General features: G+C 36.6%; 1 protein-coding gene across 1 annotated transcript in view; it reads left to right on the top strand.

Annotated features, from left to right (window-relative positions):
• Positions 1 to 26157, top strand: part of LOC127957801 (mitogen-activated protein kinase 1) — a 31385-nt gene extending 5228 nt beyond the window's left edge. Inside the window, exons 2-9 of the mRNA XM_052556474.1 lie at positions 13031 to 13213; positions 14432 to 14621; positions 17290 to 17406; positions 17646 to 17760; positions 20130 to 20261; positions 20472 to 20581; positions 21348 to 21476; positions 23571 to 26157. Coding sequence (XP_052412434.1) covers positions 13031 to 13213; positions 14432 to 14621; positions 17290 to 17406; positions 17646 to 17760; positions 20130 to 20261; positions 20472 to 20581; positions 21348 to 21464 — 964 coding nt within the window. The 3' untranslated portion in view covers positions 21465 to 21476; positions 23571 to 26157. The remainder of the gene's footprint in view (positions 1 to 13030; positions 13214 to 14431; positions 14622 to 17289; positions 17407 to 17645; positions 17761 to 20129; positions 20262 to 20471; positions 20582 to 21347; positions 21477 to 23570) is intronic.
• The last annotated feature ends 1539 nt before the right edge of the window (positions 26158 to 27696 follow it).

Genomic DNA, 27696 nt, shown 5'->3' with positions numbered 1-27696 from the left:
AGGGCTCTAGCTCTACCGCCGTTCGAGCCTTTAGCTTCTATTGAGGTTAAGGAGCTTTCCCTGAAGACTGCCTTGCTTCTTGCTCTCGCCTCGTCGAAGCGCATTGGAGACCTACATGCATTTTCGGTGAACGACGATTGCATCTGTTTCGGACCTGGCGACTGTAATGTCACTCTCCGGCCGAGACCAGGTTACGTTCCGAAGTCTCTCAATACACCTTTTAGAGCACAGGTTGTTTCACTGCCCGCCTTATCTGCTGAGCCGTCAGCCTCGCACGATGCTGTTGCTCAGAGCGCTGTTTGCCCTGTTAGGGCTCTGCGGATGTATATGGACCGCTCGGCCGCCTTTCGTCAGTCGGACCAGCTGTTCGTGTGCTTTGGTGGATGTAATAAGGGACGTGCTGTTTCAAAACAGAGACTTTCTCACTGGATAGTGGACGCTATCGCATTGGCTTACAAATGCCAAGGGAAGGATTGTCCCCTCAACATCAAAGCTCATTCTGTGAGGGCTATATCTTCCTCCTGGGCCTGGGCTAGAGGTATGTCTATCCAGGATTTATGTCTTGCTGCTGGCTGGTCTTCCCAGAACACATTCGCCAGGTTTTACAAGCTGGATGTACCCTCTGTAGCGTCACATGTACTTTCGGTGAGTTAAGTTTATTCATTATTGTAACCAGCTATGCAGTAGTTACCATGGTTGCTAACTCTGTGTTATGGTTTTACGGTTTATGCAGTTGTCACCGCAAAGCTGTCGACTCTGTATTTAACTCTAATGCTTGAGTGCTTATGTGCTATGTCTGCCCTGTTTAGTGCAGGCTTCACGTTTAATTGCATAAGATATGCAAATTTCGTTAGGGTCGGAGCAGATGTCTCATTGGTCTAGTTCCGCCTATTAGGTGCGAGCACTCTTAGCGACACGGCCATTGGCTGGAGCTGTACTGCTTATGTGTGGAGGTGATTGACTCCGTTCAGGGCTTATCTTCACTTCTCTCACGGCGGGATTTTATACAGTTCCCATATACGTCTTAGCTGACGTAATGTTGAGTTACCGCCTCGAGAGGGAACGTCTCCGGTTACTATCGTAACCTCGGTTCCCTGAGAGGCGGGAACGAGACATTACGTTAGCCGCCGTGATCGCTGTTTGATCAGCTGTGCTAGAGTTCAGTCGTGATTCTGACGTAATTTTCGCGCCCATGCAATTTATACTGCCCGCGAACCTGTCAGTATTTGCATGCTTCGCGTCAATTGGCCAGCTGTCCCCAGCTGGCGTGAGCCAATAAGATTTCAGCAAAAGTGGAGAAGGGAGAAGTTCCCATATACGTCTTAGCTGACGTAATGTCTCGTTCCCGCCTCTCAGGGAACCGAGGTTACGATAGTAACCGGAGACGTTTTCTATATTTATTTTTTTCTTTCTCTCAAGAATTGTTTGTTGCATTCGTTTTTTTATGTTGTATTATCTCGATGGCATTGCAAAAATAGTTCTACTCTGTTCTATTTGTTATATAACAGTGCTACTACTATAATGATTTTTAGATCGTTACATTTATTTAATACAGATTTGGAGAAATCTTTCTTTATGCACTTGTGCATAATCTGTGGAGCAGATCCAGTCTGTAAATCCTAAAATATCTTCAGACTGTTTTAGCTAAAGACTAGGAATCAGTCATGGATCAAACTTAATAGAGATATAGATGTGAAATTAGCACAGTGCTTTTCCAGGAATGTCAAGGTGGCAGGGCTCTCCAGGGCAGCGTGGGCGCGGGCTCCCCCAGGTTGTGCAAAACTAGTAGGAACAAGAGGCACTTGGATGAGCTTTGCTGTTTGGATCTGCCCACGAAAAAGTTGAAGTCAATAGTGCTTGAGTTGGACATACAGTCCTAACTTTAAACGTTGGTTAGATATACTAAAGTGGATGAGCATCATTTTCCAAATATAAATGTTTCACCAGCTTCCCAAGACTTGGCAGATGTTCTCCAATTTGGTCTGTATACAGACAGATTTATACACTGGTTTTGAAATTGTATAACAAATGAGAATTGTTGTGGTGAAGTTTCAAGCTAGCTTTGTCACAATTGAGAGACTGCTGGCTCAAATCTGCAATCTGATGGCCCATCTGTTCTGGTGAGAAGAGTCCGTTGGCTAAATGAATGAGCTCATCACTGGCAGGCCTAGTTTTGCTCCTCTCGCACGGATGAATGAATGGTTCACACCCACTCCAACAGCTACAGAGTAGAACAAGCAACCCTGGGTTGACTGTCATATGGATGTGTAGGCCTGTAACACGTTGTACTGAACAGACTGTAACAGTACTGAAGCCTTTGTGCTGCTTTGCTCTTGACTGACAACAGCCCTTGCGAAAGAGTTCGAGTAAAGAAGAATCTTAATTGATAATTATCAACAGAGCAGAATACCAATACACTGTTATACTTTAGACAATCGTAAACCATAGGCATCTTAAATGAGGGACCCTTGTATTTAGTTATATTGTGTGTATGTGTTTGTTTGTGTGTGTGTGTGTGTGTGTTTGTGTATTCTTTGATAAATAGAACATTCAAAAGAATCAAGTTAATGCATCCTTGGCTGAATAAAAGTATTAATTTCCCTCAAATTAATTTATATGTTTTTATGATGGTTTGAAAATGTTTTATTGACAAATAATTTTGAATCAAATATATTCAAAGAAAATAGTAATAAATAACCATTATTCACATTTGTATTATATTTATTGTGTCTCTTGTAGCATATAGATGTCTGCATAATATTACATAATATTTACATGACAAATATGTTGCTCAGTATTTGAGATCTATTTGCTTATGTGCAAATAAAATATAGCAGCAAGTCATTCGATTTAGAAAGAAGTTACATTTGGGTATTATTAAAAAGCAAATCTTGGCATCAGATACGTTTGTGCTTAATTAAATCACACGACCTGTCATTTGAGGTGTTGCACAAACTAGTTATGCTGAAATCTATTTTGAAATATCCTTATGATCTTCTGATGTCATCAGCTACTCGAGTATCCTCTAATATGCTTTGAATCCCACTGAGAGTGAGTTTTGCCTAATAGTTCCTTTAATTCAGTTTCTCGATAGCGGTGATGCCATTTCTGGAGTGTAGAAAGATCCTAGAGGTGCTTCTGATATAAAAGCTGCAGTGCCGATTGGGAGAACTTTCTGGATGTTCTAATGGATTTTGCATCCTGCTTTACACCCCTCCGTCCATGAGGAAGCATGTCGGGTGGCCGTCATCCTGTCCTGTATTATGCAAAAAGAAAGACGTGCTGTTACCATTGGCAGTGGTTTTCGGAAACCAGTAATGCAAGTAACGAACAATGGGCTGTTTGATCACGGTCAGATGCCGATTTCCTTGAATCCTAGAATACTTCTCTTGTACACACGTTCAGCGTTGGGAGATCATCTAGTACAGATATACTAAACTGATGACGTCCATGATCCAGGATCTGTTTTCTGTATTTGTAAACACCAAAACCATTCCAGTAACTGCAGCTGTGGGTCAGTTTCTTCCAATGGCATCCACGGGCCTGAGAGGCCCCCTGTGATGTAACAGCTGGGGAATGTGGAGTTTAGCTGGGTTACTAAGGGAGGTTGGGAACAGGCTGGGTTTCAGTTTTAGACCAGAGAGCGAGTGAATGAGCGAAGAGAGGGCAGGAAATGGAAGGGAAGGGGCGGGTAAGTGGATTTAGGAATGGAGAAGTGTAGAGAAAGGCTGCAGTCCATTTTGTTGTTCTGCTGCACTGAAGCAGTGATTCCCGTAACCGTATGTGTGCGCATACAAGCGCTCGCTCCCATTGTATAACAGTGTCTAATTACTGGAGGTGACGTCCGCTGTAGATTCACATGGCAAGTGTAATTATAAGCTGTATCCTAGAGGCTTAAATACAGCTTTTAGTGTTTTAGGAATAAATGAACGAGATGTTAAATATATTCTGGATATTAAACACATGTTGTCACACATGCAGATTGAGAATATGGCTTCCAATTGCAAAATGAAATCGGCGTAATGTTTGCATGCCTAAATAGTGTCCCGTAGACGGTGTGAGGTTTATAATGGAATATTACACATCTCCGAGCATCACCAAAGCATTTGATCAAGCTTGTGCTAGACCATATATTCCTAACTATTAGATATTTAAAGCAATTATTGTAAAATAAAAAAAGGTAACACTTGGCAATCTCATTTGGTAACACCAGTTAATCCATTAGCTGACATGAACCTAACAATGGGTTATATATTTTTTGACAGCATTTATCAATGTCTTAAAGCTAGATCTACAATATTAGTAACTGTGGAAATGTGTCTTTACACGTCTGTTAAAAGGGTCCATGTTTTAATAAATTTTGGTTTAACTTTAACTAAGATTAATAAATGTTTTAAAAATACTGTTTATTGTTAGTTCATTGAACTATTAAGTAATATTTAAAAATGAAACCTTAATTTGACCTTAAAATGGTATCAGTAATCTCATGAACATTTCTGTTCAAAGTGATCTTTGGGGGGGGGGGAAAATCAATCCTGTATTTCATGCACAGTTATTGCAGTTTGTTTTTGCCTTAGGCTCAAGTTTAGGATTTGTTGAATGTCTAACAAATAAATATTTGCATTCATTGCCTACATCAATCTGAAATCAGTATGAATCGTAAAAGTGCCCCATTCAGATGTAAAAATGATTTACTGATATGTTTTATGCTCTTGTCTGCAGTTAGCAGAGAAATGAAAAGTCACTGTAATTTTACAAACAAATGTATTTTTTATTGCTTTTCAGCTTGATCCAAATCAGATGCATTTATTAGTTGGTGTTCAGTTGATTCGTAATATTTGTCAGCAGTTTTTTTCTTTTTTGTGGATGTAACTTGATTGATACATCAATGAGTCTGAAATCTGCAGAGATTGTGTGTGTTCCTTTGACTACAACGAGTTAATTCTCCAAAGTTTCGCAACACTGATGTGGTGTGTTGTTGCAGAAGTGGCTCTGTGTGGGTAGCGTCTCTAAACCAAGAGGAGGAATGCTGCAGGACTGACTACCAGTCACTGTTCCTCTTAGTGTTCACTCTGGAGGGCACGACCCTGCCTCTGTACTTCAGAATGTTTCTAACTTCAGTTTCAGTCTGGACTTTAAATTCACTGTGCTTTTTCTACAAACTGCTTTCACTAATGTCATAAAAGCATCCATCTGCTAATCGGGCGGCTTCTGCTTTAATTTAATTGGTAAAATTGCTTGATTTAGAATTTTGTGGTAGCGATATCGGAATAAGAGCTTTGAATATTTTCTTTGAAATTCTCCTACTTTAGTCTACCAAAAATGTTTCCTTACACATCTGGTAATTAACTGGTAACACTTTACAGTAAGATCTCATTTGTTGACATTAGTTCATGCATCGTATAACCAACATGAACTAACTATGAGCAATATATCATTGTACAGTATTTATTTGTCTTTGTTAATGTTAGTTAATAAAATATGTTTGTTAATGTTATGTCACACCACATTAAAGGAATAGTTCACCAAAAATATTTACTCACCCCTAGTAGGCGCGATAGACGGTGTTTACGGTGATACCGGTTTTAAGCCATGACACCGGTTACTGTTACAGGTTACGGTTACCGTTTTATTTTATTTTTTTTAAGTATTTGTTTTTTCTTAAAATATTTATTTGAATTAAGTAAAAATTATAATTATAAATAATGTAGTTTAAAAGAAAGCATACAGTTTAATTAAAAACTGAACACCACAATGCTTCATGCCAAGAGACTGTCACTTCACAGATCAGCATCACCGCGTCATCTCTTCTAATGTGCTTCATTAAATATGGAGAAGTCGTGGCCTAATGGTTAGAGTCGGACTATAAATCGAAGGGTTGTGAGTTCGAGTTTCGGGCCAGCAGGAATTGTAGGTGGGGGGAGTGCATGTACACTCCCTTCAATACCATGTACCTTCAATACCATGACTTGAGCAAGGCACCGAACCCCCAATTGCTCCCCGGGCGCCGCAGCATAAATGGCTGTCCACTGCTCCGGGTGTGTGTTCACGGTGTGTGTTCACTGCTGTGTGTGTGCACTTTAGATGGGTTGGTAAATGGACTGCATTTATATAGCGCTTTCAACAGACCACATGGCCATCCAAAGCGCTTTACATGTTGCCTCACATTCACCCATTCACACACTCATTCACACACCGACTGCGGTGTCACTTTCACTTCACCTCACTTCACTTCTTACTCAAGATGCCTTTCAAAAGAGATACAAAAGATGATCATAACTGATGCCCATCACTTTGATATCTAAAAGTTTTTTTTCTTCTTCTTTTAAGTAAGATTCTGATCATAAAATGTCATAAAACGGCAGGCAACGATAAAAACAACTAGCTAGGTTAGCTGATTACCATGAAAGTCCATAGATATTGCCATTAAAACTTTCTCAGACAAGTGGATGCGATGGGTTCTGTTTTTCGGTTTGGTCAGGTGATGTTCACCATAAACCCCATATGAATTGTAAAAGCAAGGAGTGCCCCATTCAGAGGCTCAGATTATTCACTGATATCTGTTTGATGTTATTCTCTGTAGTTACCAGATAAATGCTAATGCCTCAATTTTAAAACCATGAATGTTGAACATGCATAATTGAACTTTTATGCTGTTCCAAAATGTTACTGATAATTTTGCTTTTAGTAATATAACCCCAGTTCTTCTGCCTATTAGATAATTAAACTAATTTTCCTACATTGTTTGAGTTTCCAGTAGTGCGACCATTAAATGCGTCACACGGGTCTGGTGTAAAGGCTTATCTCTCTATGGCTGTTTGCTTTAGCAGGTCGACTCACTCATTCAGACACATGTATCTATAACTGGAGGAAATTTGAGATCTTGTGTGCCCTTGCTGCAAATAGCACCTCTTCATTATTGTGCAAATTACATGAATAATTACGATAATATCTGTTTGTCCACTTGAGCTTGAGTTCAGTAAATGGAGTCAGTTTGTGCTAGTATGTTTCTGGTTTTCATAGCGAAGACATTTATAGACTTTTTATAATTTTTTTTATAATAATGACTTTAAAAATATTGGATTTCTGAAGCACTTGATTCTTGATCTGACATAATTATATTATATTATATTATATTATATTATATTATATTATATTATATTATATTATATTCTTGTCTTAACTTGAACTGTTTTTGTTGTTGTTGTTGTTACCTGTTTATATTATTAATCAGTTTTGCCCATTGATAGTATGTGGCAGTGATATTTTAGTATTGAGATACAGTTATAGTGTTTAATTTGTTTAAATATTTATAATTGGTTTTTAATTTTTATAGTTTCTGATTTAATTGTAGTTTTAAAGTTTTAGTGATTTTTGTTGTCTATCCCCCCCCCCCCTTTTTCAGCTTCCATATAGTTTTAAGTTTTAGATATTTTAGTAAATCAACTTAAAACTAAGAAATGTTGCTATAACTAGCCATGCTGTAAATAGTTTTTACAAATTTTATTTTGGTCACAGAATATTTAGTAACTATATATATATATATATATATATATATATATATATATATATATAATATTTTTTCGTTAACCATATTAAACCTGGCATATCAGTATATCAACAACATTATGGTAAAAATGGTTATTTACTCTCATACCACCCGATTTTGTTCACTTGTAAATATTTGGTTTATTGCATTTATCATAGATATTCATGAAATCAATACTAATTATTAATGTTCCCCCATTCAGATGTACAAAATATTTCCTGATATCTCCAGTGTTTCACATTATTGTCTGTGGTTACCAGAGAAATAAGTAATGAACATGTCAATACAAGACATTTTTGTAGCATTGTGGGATATCTTGAAGTCTACCCAGATTTGCACCAGGTTTTAATAGACGTACATGCAGTGAGGGATTTAGTCAAATGAAATAACACTTTCTTTTATGCACCCTCAGAGTCTTGTGTGTGCACAAATGCACATACAAATATATTAGTCAGTGCGTGTACACGCTCATACATGCCTGCGCTTACACACACACACACACAGACTGTGTGTGGCTATACTGCCTGGTCCATAGCTCCATGCCAAATTCTGCCACGGCACCAGTCTCCATAGTAACCCTTCTGCCAAGGACGTCAATCCGGCATCACGTGAACCAGCCTGACTGAGAGGAGTGTCAGAAGGAGCAGCAACTGAGGGAGAGAAGGAAAGCAGAGGAAAGCCAGAGTGCTTGATCATTTTTATTTGCATGGTTGGTAGTTTTTGCAAGGAACTGTTTTAAAGTCATTGCAATTCACAGTGGTTAATTTAATGTTTTCGTAACCCCTTAGCAATGGCTTATTAACACTTTGGCAACCCTAGTGTTGTGTTGATGACTTTTACACTCCTCTAAACCGCTCGTTTTGTGAAGTAAGTCTTGTGTGTTTCCCTTGTTCAGAATGGTGAAACAGTTCAACATCGTTAATGTTCTTAAGAATTTGAAAATCTTCTTACTGGCACAGCTGTAAATGTGCGGGCGTTCTGGGTTAGGAACAGAAAGGAAAGGATTATCCAACCTTGTGGTGTCCCGGCCCCATTTCCACGAGTCTTAGAAATGCCTTCGCCCTCAGAAGGTGCATCGAAATAGAAACAGCTCTGTTTTCTTTAAGCATGAGAAGCCTGCTAAAAGGGATCTTGTGAATGCACAAATAGACATGTCAAACACAAATAATGCTATACTGCATAACCGATCTAAATGGGTACCTTACATATTCAAGAACATGCCTGGGTTATGATTCACTCCAAAGTCAAATGATTATTTTTTTTTTTTTTGGCATTCTTATGACAATTAAGTACAATCGTTTAATTTCTGTAGCATGACAAAATTGTTTTGTGCTGCTTAATGACCATGTTGCTGTGCAAGAGAAAGAGATGTAGGAGCTTAATGCAAGCTATCTCTTTCTCCTTACTGTAACATGAATTTGTTATGAGGTATTTACACATTTTAATATTTGCCTTTCAATGCATGATGATTTTAATAAAATATGGTCAAAAATAACTTGTGGACTTGTTATGAAAGAAATTCAGGCAAAGAAATGTGCTTAATAGTCATGAAATTGTCATAATGAAAATTATTTTAATGATCTATGTATTTATTTAATTATTAAATAGTTAATTTTTATTGAGGTTAATTATTTAATCGGTTTGTATCAGTACTTTGATGCAAATAATCTCTATCATTACTCTTAAAAAAAGCAAACAAACATTACATTATGTAGTATTTATGTATTTCAATATTTGTTGTTCTGCTTTTTAAATAATATGTGCTGATTTAATTTTGATAAAATATGGATAAAAAACTTCAGAACCTGTTGTAATAATAATGAGAATTTGGGGCGAAGACATATACTTAATAGTCATGAAATATCACGATGCAATTAATAATAATGGTGTGTATGTTATTTTAATTATTAGATTTATCATTATTGTTTTTAAGCATGTTCTAACCCAGTTCTAATTACTGTAATGCAAATAATCTCGCACATACTTCAATGTGAAAAAATAATGAAATATTTATGCATTATAAAACTTGTTGTATAGCCTTTATTTCAATAAAATATTAACTATATAAGTTTTTTATTTTTTTTTTATTTTAATGAGAATTTGGAGTGAAGAATTTTCCTAATAATGAAGTCATGATGCCAAAACTTTTAATAGTCTAATGGTAAGCTAAATGTTATTTATTTTTTTGTTTAATTGAATTTGAATTAGTTTTGGACCTAAATATGTTCTTGATCTTGACAGGATTCATGGTCTTCATAAGTTTAAAGTACAGCTGGGCTGAAGCCTTGTTGGAGTGGTTTCATTTGCTCTCTTATCTAATTGTGTTTCAGCTACACTTGCTGATGCCACACTGAGGGTTTACACACAAGCAACACTAAAGTAGGGAGGTTTTTTTTGGTGTTTTATATCCATGCTTGTTACTGTGCTGATTTTCAGTCTTCAGGATATCACATGCAGCATTCATTCACTTCAGTATTCATGCAGCCCCAGCTTTATTTATAGACATCTTTATTATTTGGTGACATGATGTTTTCTTCCTCCCTCTTCTGCACTGAGGGTATCTGGAATTGTCAGAGCATTGTGTAAATTCACTACCAGCATTCAGCCTGTCTCCGCCCCCCTCCTTCTCATTACCATGGCAACAGCCTGTTGCATAACTCCTAACGCAAAGTCTCGCCTGTCCGTCTCCGTGGAAACCATGTCTCTCTCTCCTTTTCCCTTTTCCCTGCTGTTTTGCTGTGTCCCTCCATCTCTGCTTCTCTCTCTCCTTTCGATTTCATGGTCTTTCTTCACCTCTGCGTAATTTCTCCACCATCTGCCCTTTAGAGTGTTTAGTGCAAGGTGCCAGCCAGATGCTTGATCCGTGAACTTTGTACTTGTCAAATTGCACAAATTGAAATTTGGCATCAACAAAAAAACTTGTCCTAAATTGTGACCTGCTTGATGGCTGTGTTTCTGCTGTGCAAGAGAAAATGATGCAGATGCTGCATTATTGGTGCACCTGACACAGATTTGGCATTATAAGTGTGTCAGCAGTGCAGAGAGTTCAGCATATGGTTAAACAAGTGCTGTCAATCGATTAAAAAATTAACTTATTAATCACGCTTAATCCCACCTAACTTTAAAGTTTTTAAATATACTTTTATATTGGAACCATTTTACATTCAATCTTTAAATTAATGTGGAAACAACATGCAGATAGTATATTTTTAACATTTGTTTAATAGCATTTTTTTTTGTGACTGAAGGCGAGTATCACTGATATCAATACTACTGATTTCTTTATGAAATTGTTCTCCACACCCCTACACCCCCAATATTTAGCCTTACCATAAAGTTATCAAACAATAAATTCTAAATTGAATAGAGATAAATCCTTTAAGCTAAAAAAAAATATTGTTTTTCTCTTGTTTTCTTGTGCTCTTTTTATAAACGGGCACCACAGCAGCTGGTTATTTGGCTGCTATAACTTTAAGAGCTACCACTGTTGAACGTAACACAGATCTGACATGCTTGAGTGTAATTTGCGCCTTAATATACAGGCTACAGCATGCACTGACATATGTGCGCATACAACTAAAGAGCATGCACCACAGATGGAAATTAGCAGCCGGCACCAGCCAAATGCGGGTGATTTTGTGTTGTGGCGGGTAAACTCACTTCACCTACCGGCCACCGTGGCGGGTTAATAAAAAAAAATAGCATACTGTTTCACCTGGCCGGTGGACAAAAAAAGTAAATTTCCATCCCTGGTGTGTGTACAACATGCAATAAAGTGTAATCTCATCCGAAGCAGCTCCGTAGAGAAAGACGATGAAACCGGGCTCGAAACCATGCCGTTGTTCCCAGTACAGTGTTTGCCGCTGGTGGAGTGATATTTGTTGGTTATTTACAGTACATTTTATAGCACGCGCTCATGTTATACAAGATCATGTGAAGAGTTTAATTTATCTCGCACAAATTTCTGTCTGGTCTCTGTCAAAACCTCGGTAAGTTCATTCTCCTCCAGCATTCTGCAACATTTTAGATTGTATGGACAGTTTGTGTTATCTTATTGTTTTTAACGCCAAAATAAGCAAACTAATAAACCGTATTATCGGTCGCATGTCTAATTGTTGTCCGGGGATGCATTTTTCTTCCAGTCTCCAAGTACTTTTTCAGAAGTTAGCTCTGTGGCTAGTAAGTTGTTACTCTGTTAATTTTTGTTTGTAGAAACAACATTGTATTGCTACACGTTTGACAGCTCTGGCTAACGTTATTAGAAGAAGCTGTGCGTTCGTTTGTCGATGGCGTAAAAGTTTGTGAGCTGAGATTTCTTTCAGTGAAACATTGTTGAACAGGGGACTTTGCCCCACGTGTTCCCTCAACCACCAAAAAATTAATAAATACACCAAAAAAAGAAAAAAAACGTATACTGGTCAATCCTTTCTTTTGGAATTAAATACAACATTATTAATGCGTACAAAAACTGTTTAGAATATTGCAAAAATGTTCCTGTGCATTAAAAAAAGTTGACTGCAGTGTATCACTCGGGTTGGGCTACGGAGTTGAGAGAATGAGCTACTTCAGCAAGAGTCGGCTGTTTCAAACCTAGTAAAGCTGCCTAGATAGGCTGCATTTTTGAGCATCACTGAAAGAGAAAATGTCAGTATTTCACTGAGACTTGAGATTAAACAAACGGCTTCAGTATTTTAGATCTTGTAGTATTAATTTTCACATGCAGTTACACATTGTCGGTTAAAAACAAGAAAGTGGCTGGTAGATTTTGAAATCCACCAGCCACCAGTGGCCGTTGGAAAAAAAAAGTTAATTTCTTTCCCTGTCATGCACTATGAGTGCAGTATAATGCCTGATGGGACAGGAAATTTGTTTTTACTGACATCTCATCTGAGCGCACATCATGGTTGTTCTACTGAAGCTCCTTGTCACCTGTACGTTTCTGTGCGCTTTTGACTAGTGCTAGCGCTGAGGTGTACCGCTGTTAAACTGGAAAAATGAATCTCATACGTTAATGCACTAATTTTGACAGCACAAAATGTAAACACATTTGTATATGCTTACATAGGTGTATGTACCTATTGCCCTCATTCACAAGCATATATCTAGCTCTTCCCTCTGTTTTGACTTGTACACTTATAGACAGTCCATTTTCACCAGTGCCTTTCAAAAGATACTCCAATGTCAGTCTTTCCATATTGTATATTTCTATGTGAGAAGTGTCTTAAAGCAGCTTTTCTAAGGGTCCACAGAAAAGAGCCCATAATTGAAAGGCCAAACTGCATTTACATTGTATTAAATTTCTTATATTGTGTACTTGATATCTTTGTGTCACTTGGAATACATACACTATTGTTTGTGTGGTTTTCTTTTATATTAAGAATAATTAATAATAATGACTAAACTACATTACAGTGTTTTGTAACCCAGAAAAAAAAAAGATGTTCAATCTGATTTTTGTTGTTTTTTTATTCTTTGTTACAGCTCGGCATATAATCGTGATAATAAAGCGCGTGTGGCGATAAAGAAAATCAGTCCGTTTGAGCATCAGACATACTGTCAGCGCACACTCCGTGAGATTAAAATCCTGCTCCGCTTCAAGCATGAGAACATCATCAGCATCAACGACATCATCCGCGCCCCCACCATCGACCAGATGAAAGACGTGTATCCTTTTTATTTGAATTTCAGCCTGGAAATAAATGTAGGATTTTGAAACAAAGGAAAGACTTTTTTAATTTGGGGACATTACTCATGTGGCTCCTTTGTAGGTTCTTCCACTGAAGTTAATGATGTTTTTTTTTTTTTCATGTTGGAGAACACGGTCAGGTTTTATGTTCGTCAGTTTGTGTCCTGCCATCATTAAAACAAAAAGAGAGACAAACAGAAAATTACTTTTTTTTTTTTAGTTCAGCAACCTAAATGTTCATGTTCAGGCTGAAAATGTGGCCTCTGGAACAAACAATGCTCTTTTCCAACGGTGTAGGCTAAGACAATGCAAAAACCTCTAGTAAAGTTAATTTTAGGACCAAAATCAATAGTCAGTAGGCGTGTGGATGGAGAGAGTAGTTTTGTATGATCTAATCAATGTGTTGCTCTAATGTGTTTAGCATCATCCCAGAGCATTCTTTTGTCAGTTCTTACACTATTTCTGTTTCCTTAAAGAGAAACTCCACCCCTAAATGAAATTGTCAATAATCACTTACTCCCATGTAGTTTCAAACCCGTTAAAGCTTCAGTCTTCTTCAAGGTCCAGAAAAAGTCTGAAAAGCCGTCAGTGTTTTAACCGTAACCGTAAAAATAATGACTTTATTCAACAATTCCTCTCCTCTGTGTCTATCCGCATCACCGTAGTGTCATTTTGGAGAATATGAGCTGAGCGCTGGCAGTTTACGCACTTATGTGTCAGCCGTGCCACAAGGATGGGATGTTTTCTTTCAGAACAAAGTCTAAATGCATGTAGAAAATGTATCCGTGTGGCGTGGCTGACACAGAAGAGCGAACGTAGTTTGTGTTCAGCTCATATTCTCCAAAATGGCACTACGGTGATGTGGAGAAACACAGAGGAGACAAATTGTTGAACAAAGTCATTATTTTTGTTTTATGCGCATACAGAAACTATTCTCGTCGCTTCATAGCGTTACAGTTGAATCACTGATGGCAGATGAACTATTCTGACGATACTTTCCTGGATCCTGACAGTGTATTTTACTTTTTTACTTTTCTGTGGGACAGTCACAAGCTTCCTGGTTTTCATCCAAAATATCTTAAATTGTATTCTGAAGAGGTACAAAGCTTTTACAAGTTTGGAACGACATGGGTGAAGGGTGAAGTATCCCTTTAACCACATGCTTTGTGTTTGACCTTGACATCGACAAACTATAGCTACATTGTACAGGATCTGATGGAGACGGACTTGTACAAGCTGTTAAAGACACAGCACTTGAGCAATGACCACATCTGTTACTTCCTGTACCAGATCTTGCGTGGCCTGAAGTACATCCACTCGGCAAATGTTCTCCACAGAGACCTGAAGCCATCTAACCTGTTGCTCAACACTACATGCGACCTCAAGGTGAAGTACACTGCGTCATGCCATTATTAACACGTTTAAGGTAAACTGTGTTCTTTCTGTGCCAAAGGAATTGAAAAACTATGTTTTTCATAGCAAATAACTTCTATGTAAGTTTAACAGAATACAGGTGCATCTCAATAATTAAGAATGTTGTGGAAAACTCAACTCAAATTGTGAAAAAATCTTTGGTTCTTTTAATTGTGATGATTTTGGCTCACATTTAACAAAAACCCACCAATTCACTATCTCAACAAATTCGAATACTTCATAAGACCAATAAATATATCTAAAAAAATGTAGTGAATTGTAGCCCTCCTGGAAAGTATGTTAATTTACTGTACATGTAGTCAATACTTGGTAGGGGCTCCTTTTGCTTTAATTACTGCCTCAATTTGGCGTGGCATGGAGGTGATCGGTTTGTGGCACTGCTTAGGGGGATATAGATTTTTTTTGATCTCTTGTTTCTCATTTTTCTTCTTGACAATACCCCATAGATTCTGTATGTGGTTCAGGTCTGGTGAGTTTGCTGGCCAGTCAAGCACACCAACACCATGGTCATTTAACCAACTTTTGGTGATTTTTGGTAGTGTGGGTAGGTGCCAAATCCTGCTGGAAAATGAACTCCGCATCTTCAGAATGCTGGTCAGCAGAAGGAAGCTTGAAGTGCTCCAAAATTTCTTGGTAAATGGGTGCAGTGGCTTTGGTTTTCAAAAAACACAATGGACCAACACCAGCAGATGACATTGCACACCAAATCATCACAGACTGTGGAAACTTAACTCTGGACTTCAAGCAACTTGGGCTATGAGCTTCTCCACCCTTCCTCCAGTCTCTAGGATCTTGGTTTCCAAATTAAATGCAAAACTTGCTCTCATCTGAAAAGAGGACTTTGGACCACTGGCAACAGTCCAATTCTTCTCCTTAGCCCAAGTAAGATGCCTCTGATGTTGTCTGTGGTACAAGAGTGGCTTAACAAGAGGAATACGACAACTGCAGCTAAATTCCTTGACACACGTCTGTGTGTGGTGGCTCGTGATGCCAGCCTCAGTACATTCCTTGTGAAGTTCACTCAAATTCTTGAATCGATTTTGCATGACAACCCTCATAAGACTGCAGTTCTCTTGGTTGGTTGTGCATCTTTTTCTTCCACACTTTTTCCTTCCACTCAACTTTCTGTTAACATGCTTGGATACAGCACTCTGTGAACAGCCAGCTTCTCTGGCAATGAATGTTTGTGGCTTACCCTCCTTGTGAAGGGTGTCTTGATGTCAATGATTGTCTTCTGGACAACTGTCAGATCAGCAGTCTTCCCCATGATTGTCTAGCATAATGGACCAAACTGAGAGACCATTTTGAAGGCTCAGTAAACCTTTGCAGCTGTTTTGAGTTAATTAACTGATTGGCATATCACCATATTCTAATTTGTTGATGTATTGGTGGGTTTTTGAATTGGTGGGTTTTTGTTAAATGTGAGCCAAAATAACAATTTGAGTTAAATAACTGAAATTAACTTATCCAGCTAATCATCCAAACAGAGTCCAGTGAATAATTGTGCAATAGTTTTAAATAAATAGTTTTTGTCATTTTATTAATTTTGTTGTTTTTAAATGTATAGTTGATATCATTTTAAATCCATTTCAGTTTTCTTAACACACACATAATGCCACAAAATAGCTACTATAAGGATAAATAATGTATAGTAAATTTTATTTTCTTACTTTAGAACATCAACTTTAACTAAAGTTTCAACTGATGTACATAGTTTTAAATGAAATAAAAATTTAATATGTATTTTGTGTAAGAATTTATGTAAACAAGAATTTATGAATTTGATTAAGGCTACATTTACACGACAATGATGTAGTCAAAACCAAAACGTTTTCCCCCTGCATTTAAAAAAAAGTTTCACATTTCAAAACTATACGCATTTACACACATCCGCGAAAATAACAAAAACACTGTATTACGTATACCAGGCCAGTAGTTGGAGCTGTCACCTATTTAGTAAACAGTCCGTTAGGGAAGTGATGATTATATGTTGTATAAGATGTGTCTCTGCTGTTGGTTGTAATATTGATGAAGTAAATCCACACTTTACTGAAGAAAAATTAGCAAACATTAGCGACAACAGTACCATACTCTGCCATTGTTGTGTATGTTTGTTTGCACTTGCCTTTAAAATCGACACATACTGCGCATGTCTACATACCTAACACGTACTACGTTTGACGTCACCATTTTCAAAGATTCCCGTATTGGGTGTTTACACAGAAACAAAAACGGTTCCATTTTCAAAAACTTGCACCTTGAAACCCGTTTTCAATAATATGCGTTTTCAGTCCCCAAAACACTGTTGTTGTATAAACGAACAGACAAAACATATAAAAAGTTTCCCATTTTTGGCTGAAAATGTTGTTGTTTAAACAGACCCCAAGTATTTGATAAAATACGTTTTATTTTTACTTTAAATTACTTGTAATTTAGTTAATTTTTTCTTGCAATTTTTGAAACTGCTCTGCTGTTGCATATATATATATTTTTAATAACCATCACCTTTTAACTTCATTGCCCACATGTCATGTTTTATTAAAGTAATGGCAGGATCATCTTGGACATTGCTGGATACTCCCAAATCTCTGTAACTTCTGTTTTTTTGTTCCAACCACAGATCTGTGATTTTGGGCTCGCCCGGGTGGCCGATCCAGACCATGACCACACCGGCTTCCTGACGGAGTATGTAGCTACACGTTGGTACCGCGCACCAGAGATTATGCTCAATTCTAAGGTGAGGAAGCTTTCAGAGTTTGTTGGCCAGATCATTCAAACACAGATTAAGTCTAATCCTGGAGTTATTTCATTATTGTCTCAAATATGTGTTTGGTTGCTCTATGCAATCTTTATTTTGTACTTTTGAGTTAACCATGGTATTACTATGATACGCCCAGAAAATTCCAATACCAAAAATGTTGTAAATGTTGATACCTATATCAATGAACAATCTCTTCATGTATCTCTATCTCTCAGGGTTACACTAAGTCCATTGATATATGGTCGGTCGGTTGTATTCTGGCTGAGATGCTTTCGAATAGACCCATCTTCCCTGGGAAACACTATCTGGACCAGCTTAACCACATCTTAGGTAAACAACCCTGTGGACTTTATATATTTCCCCTGCCTGCAGCCTTTGACGTCACAGGTTACAGCCACTGGTGAAGGGTTTAAATTTATGTTCTTGTGGTGCCAAAAGACAGACATCCTTGTCATGATGTCATTTTCTGTAATTATAGTGTGATTAGTCATTTGACATTTACAGCCCAGGTAAAAAAGCTCAGTGGTTTAAAGAAAGACTGTAGATTTCAGGACGCATACTGAGTAATGAATTTAGATGATTGAGATTAACAGGCATACTAACAGATTACATTATTTGGTATAGCTTTTTGGAATTTCACCAGATTTGTAATTTGAAGCATTTATAAATATATTATATTATGTTGCTAACAAAGTAGATACTTTGTTTAGCTTCCTGCATTTTCAGCAAAATAAAAGCTCGACAGTTTGAATATGAAGAAATTAATTTTGTAATTTTAAAGTAGTATTGTAAAATAGTTTTTATTTATTATTGTTGTTTTTTCATTTAATTTAGTGATAAATAATTGTAAAAAAATAAAATAAGCAAAATTAATAAATGAAATCTTATTTGAAATTATGCAAGTTTTTGCATAAAAGGGACAACTTTTCTCTTTAAATTATGTGGATATTTCTAAGCCCATTGCCAGATATTTGTTCTAGTTTTAATCATAAACTCACTGCATTTAAAAATAAAAAATAATTGTTTTTCATTATCAATTATTTTTCCCCTTCTCAAGTAAATGTATCTTGATTTGAAAATCTTTTTAAAGAATTACTTAGAAATGGTTGCGTTCATTCATTAAACGTGATATACATAAGGTTCTTAAAGTCATAAAATTAACTTAAAACCTGCGGAAACCATGGCTAATTCTGATCAATCTGAACATTTTCATGTTGATTATTGATGTTAGTGTGAATTTAAATCACATGGGACATCAGGAAGACTAACACTGACATCGAGCTCTTTTTTTTTTTTTATAATGAAACATGAGATTTTTTTTGTGCAGTTTTCGTAAAGCTGTGCATCTGTAATGAAAAACATGCTTACTCAGTCAGCTGAATAATTAATGTTCACTGAACGCTCTTCAAAAGCTCTGTATAGGCCATCCATCTCTGGACTGAAACATGATACACTGTGGTCAGTTTTGCATTGTAAGACTGAGATATGCGTTTGATGGTTATCGCCAAAAAGGCTGATTCATAATTTCCCTTGCAAGCCAAAGCACATCAGATGTCACCGCTTCCCTTCTTTATTTTTCCTTTTTCCGTCTGTTGCATCAGTTAAAAACTCAGTGTTTCCTGTCAGAGATGCTGTTGATTTTGAGTGACCCTGCAATGAGCTGATAACGTTGTCCAAGCTGCTGCGTGTGTTTGAAGGTGTGAGTTTTCCCACCAAACCTATAGCGATGGCTCTTAGAGAGACAATCTCTGTAGTTAAACTTTCTTCCATTAGCATGAACCCATCTGGCCTGTGCGAGCAGATGTTTCCCTGTTGATAACTCGACTGACTTCCTCATTTAGATTGTGTTTGCACATCATTAGCCTGGTGCACTGGGTTATTGTTGTACCATCTCTCTCATTCTCTGAACAAGTACTTGCTCAATTCTGTGTTCACAGAACAACAACAAAAATGCCATTGTCTAATTAGGTTATTAAATGTGCAGTTGTTGTTTTTAAATACAATGTATTAAAATTATGTAGGGTGTTTTTCCTACTATACTTCACGCTGGCATTTATCACAGTTACTGAATAATTGAATACTGAATGGAAACAGGAGTGGAAAAGTATGGTAAAAAGACAGAAAAAGTTGTGAAATTTGGCACACAGGTAGAGGAGAGTCTCAACATTTATCCTCAACAAAGTTGGAGTCTCTATTTAAAACCTTCTAGGAAAATGGCAAAAAATCACTGTTTCCTTAAAAATATAAAGCCTTACAGCTGTTGTAGGCATTGATCATGAGAGATGTTTTCTGTGCAGCAAATCAGCATATTAGAATGATTTCTGAAGGATCGTATGACAGTGAAGACTGGAGTAATGATGCTGAAAATACAGCTTTGCATCACAGGAACTATCATCACACAACTATCTATTAATAATCCACAAATTAGGAGTTTTTGGAGGCGAAAGTCATTATTGTTTGTTAATAGCGAGAATTGACCCTTTAAATAAAGCGTTACCATACATTGTAATAAATTGTTTTGATGAAATAAAGAGAGATATGTAACTTCTTTGTATATCGTTATACTATATTTAAAATTATGTATATAAAAAAGGAAATAATGATATTTGCTTTTCCTTTTTTTTTCGTGTTCTCCTAGTAAATTTTTTCATAATTTAATATTGAATTCTTTTTATTTGTCTCCCTTCTCTGCACTGAAGGTATTTTGGGCTCCCCCTCTCAGGAGGATCTCAACTGCATTATCAACATTAAGGCGAGAAATTATCTGCTGTCACTTCCTCTCCGCTGCAAAGTGCCCTGGAACCGCCTGTTTCCTAACGCCGACCCTAAAGGTCAGAGGTCATCTCCACACCCGCACACCGCACGCAAAGAAACTAGTCCTCGTATCTTGAGACCAAGCCACCCTAAACACTCACATTCAGGACTCATCTGAACAACATATATTTAAATTTGGGGTTATAACAATTAAAAGCTGCATCCACTAGAGGTTTGTTTTTAATGAACTGGTGTGATTATTTGTATATGTGTCTGTTTTCTTGTAGCGCTGGACCTATTGGATAAGATGTTGACCTTTAACCCTCATAGGAGGATTGAGGTGGAGGAGGCACTGGCTCACCCGTACCTGGAGCAGTACTATGACCCCACAGATGAGGTCAGTTCACTACTAGTTGTTGTTGTTGTTTTTTTTAGTAAGGAATAGCCTTAATAAATCGTATATGGGAAAATATTCCCCTAAAATAACAATGCACTATTAAAAAAATAACAAGACAAACATTGCTGCTATTATTATTGTTGTTTTTGTTAATATTATTATTAATGGTTATCTACCATTTACATGCTTAATAATTTAATAATTATTAATATAATTATTTTTATACATTAAGAGCAACAATAATAAAAATAATATAAAATGTACATGCTTAATAATAATCATTAAACATTTAAATTAAATAAAAGATAAATATTCTTATATTCTGTTGTCAAGAACATAAGCTTGGTCATATTCTCTGCTGTTGTCTATCTTCGAGTTTATGGTGGTCAAAGGTTGAGAGTGTTTGAAACATGAGCACTACGAAGTGAACTCTAATAGCCACATGGCCACAGTAACCTTTGACTGTCTGTGGAGTGTCTGGTAAAATGCAATGGGTTGTTTTAGCATGTGAGTGTAAAGATTTCTCATGCTGATTAGCACATTTTCCCTTTTTTGCCTTCTTTCACAACAGCAGTTTTGATGATGTTCATTGTGTCTATGACTGTATTGCTTTTATCCCAAAATTACAAATTGTATGAACACTGAAGACTGTACTCAATAAATGTAGGACTACTTCTACCAACACTGAAAAGCGGTTGTATTATAATCAAAGGAACTGGTTAAAGCATTTTATCTCACGTAACTATGCTTTATTTGTCCTTTACAGCCCGTTGCCGAGGCTCCATTTAAGTTCGATATGGAGCTGGATGACTTGCCCAAAGAGACTTTGAAAGAGCTGATCTTTCAAGAAACCGCACGCTTCCAGCCAGGCTACAGACCATAGCCTATCCCACAGGTAAACTGCAGACCGAAGCCAGATGCACGCATCAAATAAACAACAAAATCAATCAGATAGGTCAAAGAAAGAAGAAAAAACACAGATGAGTCAATTTTCTTTGTAACTGTAAGCGAGTGGTGTAGAATCCAGTCATTCTGAGTTCTTTAAGAGGAATTTCCATTCTGTTCATTTCTTAAAATGATTCATAGTTTCTCAGTTCTCCAGTTTTGAGTGTCGCATGATTCTTCAGAAATTATTCTAATGACATTTTCTGCTCAAGATATGTTTATTACTGTCAGTTTTGGTCAGGTTTAATGCATCATTATAGAATAAAAGCATTAATTTCTTTAAAGAAAGTTTTACCAACCCCAAACCTTTGAACAGTGGTGTTAATGTGATGAACATACATAAATGAATGGGTTTGTCAGTAGTGTAAAGACGTGCAGTGTTTGGTGTGTGTAAACCGGCTGGTTCTCTTGAGGGAGCAGCTGTTCCGTGGTTGGTCCTTTTACACTTCCTGGATTACAAAACAGTGCCAAGAACATGAATATTAATAAAAAGCTGAAACTACTGGGCCCGTATTCTTAAAGATTTTAATGATCCTCTCAGAGAGCTCCTAATTTATCTTAAAAATGTCAAACTAGGAGTCTTATCTTAAAAGCGACACTGAGCGAGGAAAACTTTATCTTAGTGAGGAGGCAGGGCTGACCCCATTGCTAGCTTTAACAACGTGTTTTGTAGACTGATTGGTTGGTCATCCAAGAAGGAAATAAAAGAGGGCTTTTAAGAGTAGATTCTATTATAAGCACTTTTATAATACTCTCTCTCTCTCTCTCACACACACATTGTATATATATTCATTATTTTTATTTACCATGCTGTCATACTTAACGTATTTTATAGGAAATGAATAGCGACACAATGAGGTTCTGAAAGTGCTGTAATTGTTTGTTATCACTTTGCTTCTAGAAGGTTGACAGACCCAAATCATCACTGCTGCTTAGTTGCATTTTTCCAGTTGCCAAATATGTTAATGTAGTGATTACTTCCATTTCTGGTGCTATTTCTACGCGCTGGTGTTGGAGATGTTAGCATGTCTCTAATAAGATCGGTCCCAAACCTAATCCCTGCATGATGTAACGGCGTCTTATTAACTCCCTGTCATGCATTGTGCCACACATTTAGGGCATTTTTTTCCACTGCTAAAGAAACTCTTAAGCCTCATAGTCTCGTCTGTACTCCTAACAATTTTAGACCTTAAGATGCTTTCTGAATTACCTTTTTCTTAACTAGGATCTTTCTTTAATTTTAAGAGGAATTTTTTTAGAATTTTGTTACTAGGAGCAACTCTTAGCGCTAAGATTTTTTCATGAATACGGGCCCTGGAGTCTTGAATGGTTATTTACACAATTTTATTAGCAGGAATGTTTTCTTCTACTTCCATAATAAATGGAAGTGTAGATAGATTGGAGTCAGCAATAACCATTGACTCAATAACTTTGTTCCATAAATGTGACCCTGGAGCACAAAACCAGTCTTAAGTCGCTGGGGTTTATTTGTAGCAATAGCCAAAATTATAGATTTTTCTTCTATGCCAAAAATAATTAGGATATGAAGTAAAGATCATGTTCCATTAATGGAAAGCTTATTTATTCAGCTCATTTTTGAAAAATTATTACTGGTTTTGTGGTCCAATTCTCGTATTCACAGCAAGGCTGAATTTGTTTTATTAAAAACAGTAATAATGAAAATATTGTGAAATATTATTGCATTGTAAAATACTTTTGTTGTTATTTATTCCTGTGATGCAAAGCTGGATTTTCAGCATCATTACTTCAGTCCTCAGTGTCACATGATCCTTTAGAAAGCATTCTTATATGTCAACATTTCATATGATCATCAATGTTGAAAGCAGTTGTGCTGCTTAATATTAAGTATTCATTTCTTACTGACTCCAAACCTATGAATGCTAGTGTGTTTTAATTACTCACCAAAGCCAATTTTTACAATAATTTGGTGCTTTGCAATCCTCAAATTCACACTCTGCTTGGAATATAGTTGTATTTGAGTTGTTTCAACCATAACTATTCCTGTTTTTTGCTCTGTCTGTAGGTGTGTTGGTCTGGATTCGATCATCCTGATGCTTCTGTCTCCACTCCATTGTGTGCTGTAGTCCTCTCTTCGTCTTCATCATCATCACCATCGAGATCTCCACCTCTTCCTAAACTACAGGCAGCCCTCACAGTTCATCTGACCCCAGCTGAGAACATGCACCTCTGCTCTCTTCATCTGCTTTCTCTCCATCCGTCTCATTACAATGAAAGCGCAGCGCCTCTCTCACACTTGCTCTCTCTCTTCCTGCCCGTCTGTGTGAAAGCCTGTGTTTGTGGACAACACCTCGTCAAGGTTTCTGATTCCGATGAACCCTTTTTCTCTCACTCTCCTGATACACTTCAGTAAAAACAGTCTATGATTGTGTTCTTGCTGTGCTTCTTTCTAGCCTCCAGTTAATATTTCCAACAAGCTGCTTTTTTTAAAGTGTCTGTAAGCCATTCTGAAGTCCCACAGAGGCCAAACAGGGAGCGAACGAGGGCTCAGATCTCTTCTATTCTTAAATCTATATATGCAGTAGACTCGCATTTATCCACATTGTGCATTGCCAATTTCCTCAAAGTGCACAGAGCGTGAAATTTGCCACGGTGCCATTTTAAGGCTTTTAATGTGTTTTCATAAATGCAAATATGTATTTACTATTGACCCCAAAAAACTGTAATTAATTTGTGATTATTTTATAACCCCCATATAGGGACTTGACTAATATACATGCATATAGATGTGTGTGATTTTAAAAACCTGTAATTATTTATATGCATTTAAACCTGTAGGTTATTACATTAATATATATAAAAATAATTATTTGTATATCGATTCCCAATCACTTATAGAAATCTTAGAAAAGAGACAAATTTATTACATTTACTAAAGCACCAAAGAAAAGACCACTCTAAAGATTTTAGGCCACCTTGGAAAATGTGTACTTGTGTACAAAATTTGACCTAAGCCCTCAAATGACCTGCCAAAAAAAGGCAAGTGCCGTGCAGGTTTACATATATCCTGAAATCCAGGTGTTTCTTTTTTAATCTAAAGAGGCACACTAGATTTGATCATTTAGATAGGTGTAGAGAAACTTCTGTCATGGGACGAAGAACAATCCTGAGTTTTTCAGTCACAATGGGTACATTTTGAATCAATGTCTATTATAAACGTACAGTGCCTGCTCATTTGTATTCATTCTTTCCTTTTTGAATATTTCTTTGTCTTTTTGCTTTCCCTGCACCCCCCAGCCGCCTTGTATCAATAAGACTGTGCCCTTGCATGACTGTTAAAAAGCTTTCTATACAAAGAAAATGGAAGTGCCACCTTGCTGGGGATTCCAATTTTGGACTCTCAGGTTTTTGTTATATCCTACCTTTTGTGGTCTCATATTTCCTATATAGAGTGTAATCGGTGCAAAAAGAAGACAGCTCTTTATTTTGCTTGTTCATTTCAGTTGCACTTCTTTCAAAATCCTTTCGCTGTTTGGAGAAAAAAATACTAATAATCGAGATTAGCTTTTTAGATGAAATAGCTCAACCAGAACATCAGGTTTAATTCCTCGTGGAAATTAGGAGCCTCCGGCCATGGAAATGCACCTTTTATTAATACATTTCAATCATAAGATACTGTCTGCTGGTGTATTAATAATGATCCAGGTGAACTGAAAGTCTACCTGGAACTGCATACTCTTTTAAAACTACACAGCACTTGAACATTTGCGAAAATGGACGTCTAAGACATTATTAAGTTATTACTGATACTGGTATGCTCATATGTGCATGGCTTCAGCAAGTGTTTCTTGCCCACACTGGCTCCCTCGTTCTTTTACTAATCCTACATTACTATTGTCTATATGCATCTGGCAAGACGCCACCTAGTGGTGATCTCAGATGCTGGTTGATCAAGAAGAGAATGGGTGATTCTCTTGAATGAATAATAAATAAAAAAAAGTACTTTGTAAGATAGCTTCTGCCGAATCAGTGTGCAGCCTGTCTGTTTCTGTGTGCCTTTATGTGTCACGAATAACAATTATTGTGCAGCTTTGTTTTGTTGGGGATCAGTTGTGACTTTTTTTGCCGTATGGTCTTGAAATATATAAAAAGTGAAAACAGAAAAAAAAAAAACTATTATCTTTATGTAATTTAAAGTCCTATTTGTCACAGCTTTTGTGATTAATTTGAGGAAGTAAAGAAAATTTAATACGCCTTTTTTTCTACCCTACCTGGTTTGATCCTGTTGCATTTTGCCTTCCGTTCTTGAAAGTTTTGTGCAGAACTGCTTTTATTGTAAAAATGAATGTCTAGTGATTTATTATTATTAATCTTGTAAAAAGGTCTCTGTGTATTAATCTACTTTTTGCTAGCAATGGCAAACTTTTTGTTGTGATTTTCACTTGACGAGCTTTGAAACACCCAAATTTTTGATTTTTGTGATTACAAATATTTCAAAATTATATTAAAATCTATTGAAAACAGTGGCATTATGTCTGAAAGGCTTGTTTTTAATGCTCAAAAAGACGGCCAATGTTTATCACCGATATTGATCTCTGCATCTGCCTAATCATGTAACCTAGAAACTGCAGAATAAAACCAATTGTATTATATTTCTGCCTTGATTTCGGTCTCCTTCTTTGATATGAGTGCTAGTGTTACACGTGCCACCTCACTAATCAGAACAAATGCGTCTGTCTGTTTGAGATCAGCTGTACAGTAAGCTGGAGTTGAGTTGTGTTCAGTCTGGATGCACGGCAGTGAACGACGTGACATTCTGAGTCCATTGTGTTGTGTTGGTTGGCACAGCAACAGAAGTGCTCCTCTTTGCACTCTTGATTGAGGGAATAAGAAAAGGTGCAGTGCAGTGATGTCATAATAAACGAGCATGAGCCTGATTTGGTTCCTGTGAGAGCAACCGATGGCAGCATCTGCAGCTTGATGAGAACTATTTAGACCTTTAGTAAAAAAAATAAAAAAATAGTTACATGAGAAACAGTTATTAGTGCTGTGGCTAATTTTATCTACAATCACAATGCATTATAATTGTTCTCCTGTGAGAATGTGACATTCATTATTAAATCTATAATAATTCTGAATAAATGCCTGTATTCTTTTTTAACATTAATGTATGATGACAACGATCTTTATGTAAACACCCAACTATCCGAAAGCATTTACAAATAATAGGACTGGTGCTAGTTTTTAAATGTTTTAAATGTTTTAAAGGTTTATCAAATTAAATTGTTGACTACAAAAAAAATAAAAAAAATTGTTAAATATATTGCCCAGGGAAAATATTCACTGAAAATACTTTGTTACGATGTTATGTTACATGGGGTAAGTAGTCACAAGTTAAATTGTCTTATATTTTCAAATTTTGTAGAAACAGAACTGCTTAAAATCATTTTCAGATTTACTTTTTGGCTTTAGTACAATCAAAAACTAAAAGCAAATAACATTTTGGAAGCAATCTAGGAAAAAATGTCATACTTTTTTTTCTCACATTTTAATTGATTTTTTTTTTTTTTTTTAGGGAAAAAATATAATTAAAAAAACATGGATTTATTTGCTGTTTAGTTGTACTAAAGCGTAAGGGGTTTTATCATTAAAAGATATATATTTGAAAATGTCTGAAAATCCCTATTAAAAAGATCCCTACCTTTAATAATAATAATAATGTTGTTATAACGCAATCTTTTTATTCAGCATGGACGTTTTTAATAGCAGTGATTATTGTTGTTATTAGATAGTCTCTGAGCTGCAAGTTCACCACAGCCTCTGGACAGTTTCTGTATCTATATCATTCTGAAAATGCCTGTAGCGTTTGGAGTGATTGCAGTGTTGGCACAGTAGATGGAGACAGAGTTTAACTAAATTTATGACGAGCAAATACTTTCATTCTCCTACAATTATACATATTATTGGCTGCAGTTTCTAAACAACTCCCGCTGATGGAGAATGTGAGTAATTTTGGTTAAGACCGTTTGCTTATTTTCACACATTGCCATCATTCGAGGCAGTTCTCAAGATATCTACCGGCATTTGGCCAAACAGGTTTATTTACTAATAATCATTATATCATATTTATCGCTTCAGCTAATACTTGAAATATAACCGATGATATTGTTGTTGTCTGAGGTAAAAAGATA

The sequence above is a fragment of the Carassius gibelio genome, chromosome B5 (assembly GCF_023724105.1).
Source record: "Carassius gibelio isolate Cgi1373 ecotype wild population from Czech Republic chromosome B5, carGib1.2-hapl.c, whole genome shotgun sequence".
Classification (NCBI taxonomy): Eukaryota; Metazoa; Chordata; class Actinopteri; order Cypriniformes; family Cyprinidae; genus Carassius; species Carassius gibelio.
Note: the sequence above shows the minus strand (reverse complement) of the source record. Positions and strands in the feature narration are given on the sequence as shown.